This window comes from Nicotiana tomentosiformis, chromosome 6, assembly GCF_000390325.3.
Source record: "Nicotiana tomentosiformis chromosome 6, ASM39032v3, whole genome shotgun sequence".
NCBI lineage: Eukaryota > Viridiplantae > Streptophyta > Magnoliopsida > Solanales > Solanaceae > Nicotiana > Nicotiana tomentosiformis.
This window is the reverse complement of record NC_090817.1, coordinates 147560661-147562912: the sequence shown is the minus strand read 5'-3', so window position 1 is coordinate 147562912 and position 2252 is coordinate 147560661. Positions and strand designations below refer to the sequence as shown.

The 2252-nt window shown below is 35.9% G+C and overlaps 1 protein-coding gene across 1 annotated transcript; it reads right to left on the bottom strand.

Annotated features, from left to right (window-relative positions):
• Nucleotides 1-287: 287 nt before the first annotated feature.
• Nucleotides 288-1118, bottom strand: LOC104117652 (protein FANTASTIC FOUR 2-like). Its single transcript, XM_009628723.4, has one exon. It carries the CDS (start codon nucleotides 1116-1118, stop codon nucleotides 288-290), a length of 831 nt encoding a protein of 276 aa, XP_009627018.1.
• Nucleotides 1119-2252: the final 1134 nt, after the last annotated feature.

The following is a 2252-nucleotide window of genomic DNA, read 5'->3' as shown; positions in this document are numbered from 1 at the left end:
GCCGATCATTATATATAAGTTAAATCTTACTAATACTATAGACAGCTTGGACATTCGGGCCAAAGTTAATGCATATTAAGTTGCGCAACCACAAACGGATTGGACAATATACTAGTATCAAATAACCTTGATTGGCGTTCGAGATGGTCCAAATTAAACTGCCATATGGACAACCATAATAACTACCTTTAGAAAATCACGACAGGAAAACAAAATAAAAGCTTAAATAGACTAGTAGCAACGATAATGGGGAAGACAAAGCTCCAATACAAAGCTTATTAGTGGATTTAGGAAATGGCCACCCAAAATGGCTCCCAACTTGGAATCCGTTTGATCCTACTCCCACTTTCCTTGCATTTTCTTGGCCTTACGTACTCTCCTACCCCTTTTTCACTTCCTACATTTTCATGTTCATTGACTTGAGCTTCAGCTTCTATTTCAGCTTGCTCATAACTATCAGGAATATGAGTGTTAATACCATCATTCATCAAAGAAAGTGTAAGCCTGCCATCTGCGCGTTCTGTTTGGAAGCAAGATTTGCATGAAGTGATGGTTGTGGCTTTCAAAATTAAGCGGCCGCCTCCGCGTTGAGGCCTGACTTGAACACCATTTAGTGAAGTTAGAGGGGGAGGAAAACTAGCTATCCGGTTATGTTTTTTAACAATTTCTCGACGTTTTGATCGTTGAACATCACGAGAATTCTCTTTTTCTGACAAGAAAGAAGAGTTTTCCTCTATGCCTTCGCTAATATCACTGCCTGTTTCGCTTCCTAAGTTCTCTGTGCACATTTCCAAGCTTTTAGGGCTAAGGGTGGAAGAAGAGCGGTTCATTAAAGGGTGAATATAGACTTCATTTTCTGCATTTTCTCTTTTTGCGTTATCTAGAGATTGTAAGAAACTCCATCCACAAATCTGGGTTTGCAAGTCATTGGAACGAACACAAATCTCTTCATTCGGTTCTACTCCTTTTGCTTCTGTTTCTTGCGAAAACATATTAAACTTAGACTGGGAAAAGATTAACGTGGGAGGGGACAGTTTGTTTATTAGGACATGTTTTTCAGGTAGTTGTGGCTCCATGCAAGATTGCAGCCCTTGACAGAGAACGGCGGTTGAGGCCATGCTGTTGTTTTTGAACAAGTACTATAATAAGGGAAACAGAGGAAGAACAGGGGATTTGCGGGGAAACACAAGAAGAAAAACAGAACAGAACAGAAACAGAGGAAGAACAGGGGATTCGCTCCACTGCTTAATTAAAGTGTGAATTTTTATGAATCCGTACGTTTAGAATGACGATAAAGATTTTACTAAGTGTTAAATGTTAAATGACCTTGGCTGACTGAACAATAATAGGGAAAAAAATAGAGGATTTGCTCAACTACGTTTTAAGTGTGAAGGTAAAGAATAGGTAATAGAGGAAGAGGCACTGAATGAAAGAGAAGTGAATGAGCAAGTTTGAATTTATAGGAACAAAATGTAACCAGCTTGAGAATTGGTAGGGTACAGTCAAGTGGTTTAAAACTCATGTTCTAATTTATGTGGCGGCTTATCGTGGGTTTAAAAAAGAAACAAAAACTTTATGTTGTTATAAAATCATAGCATTAAAAATGAAATAGAAATTGAATGGTAAATGATTTCTAAGCATGGGAACGTAGATTCTATTTGAAACAGAATTATAAGAAAATTAAATCATATAAAATGAAATATAGCGAGTGATAACATTGTGGCTAGGAGTTCTATTTTTTAAACTCTCATGATCACAATTTTCCAATTGGATTGTTATACTCTTTACTATTCTATAAAACAACAATAACAACGTATCTAGTGTAATTCAACAAATGGGATTTGGAGAGGATAGTGTTTACGCAAATCTTACTGCTACCTTGTGTAGATTAGAGACCGTTTCTTATAGATATTTTTTACTATGAAAAGAAAACAGGAAAAAAAAAAGTTGGACAAAGTTGCGAAGGAGGGAGACAACTCAATGAATATATAACACATATTTTTGTATATACTTTTTACTAAACCATACTACTATGGTACACATCCTCAATTTAATTTGTTTACTTAACAATAATAAATTGGTACCATTCCATGTAAACATGAATGAGTAAATTTTTAGCAAAATAGGGTGATCTAATTGCAAAGAGGAGGAGCAGAACTTTTGATGAATTGATGCCACTAGAATTATTTACTTAGCTTTTACTCTTGCTACAAAATATACGGAGGAAAGGAACAAGGAAAAGTCGAAGAAAG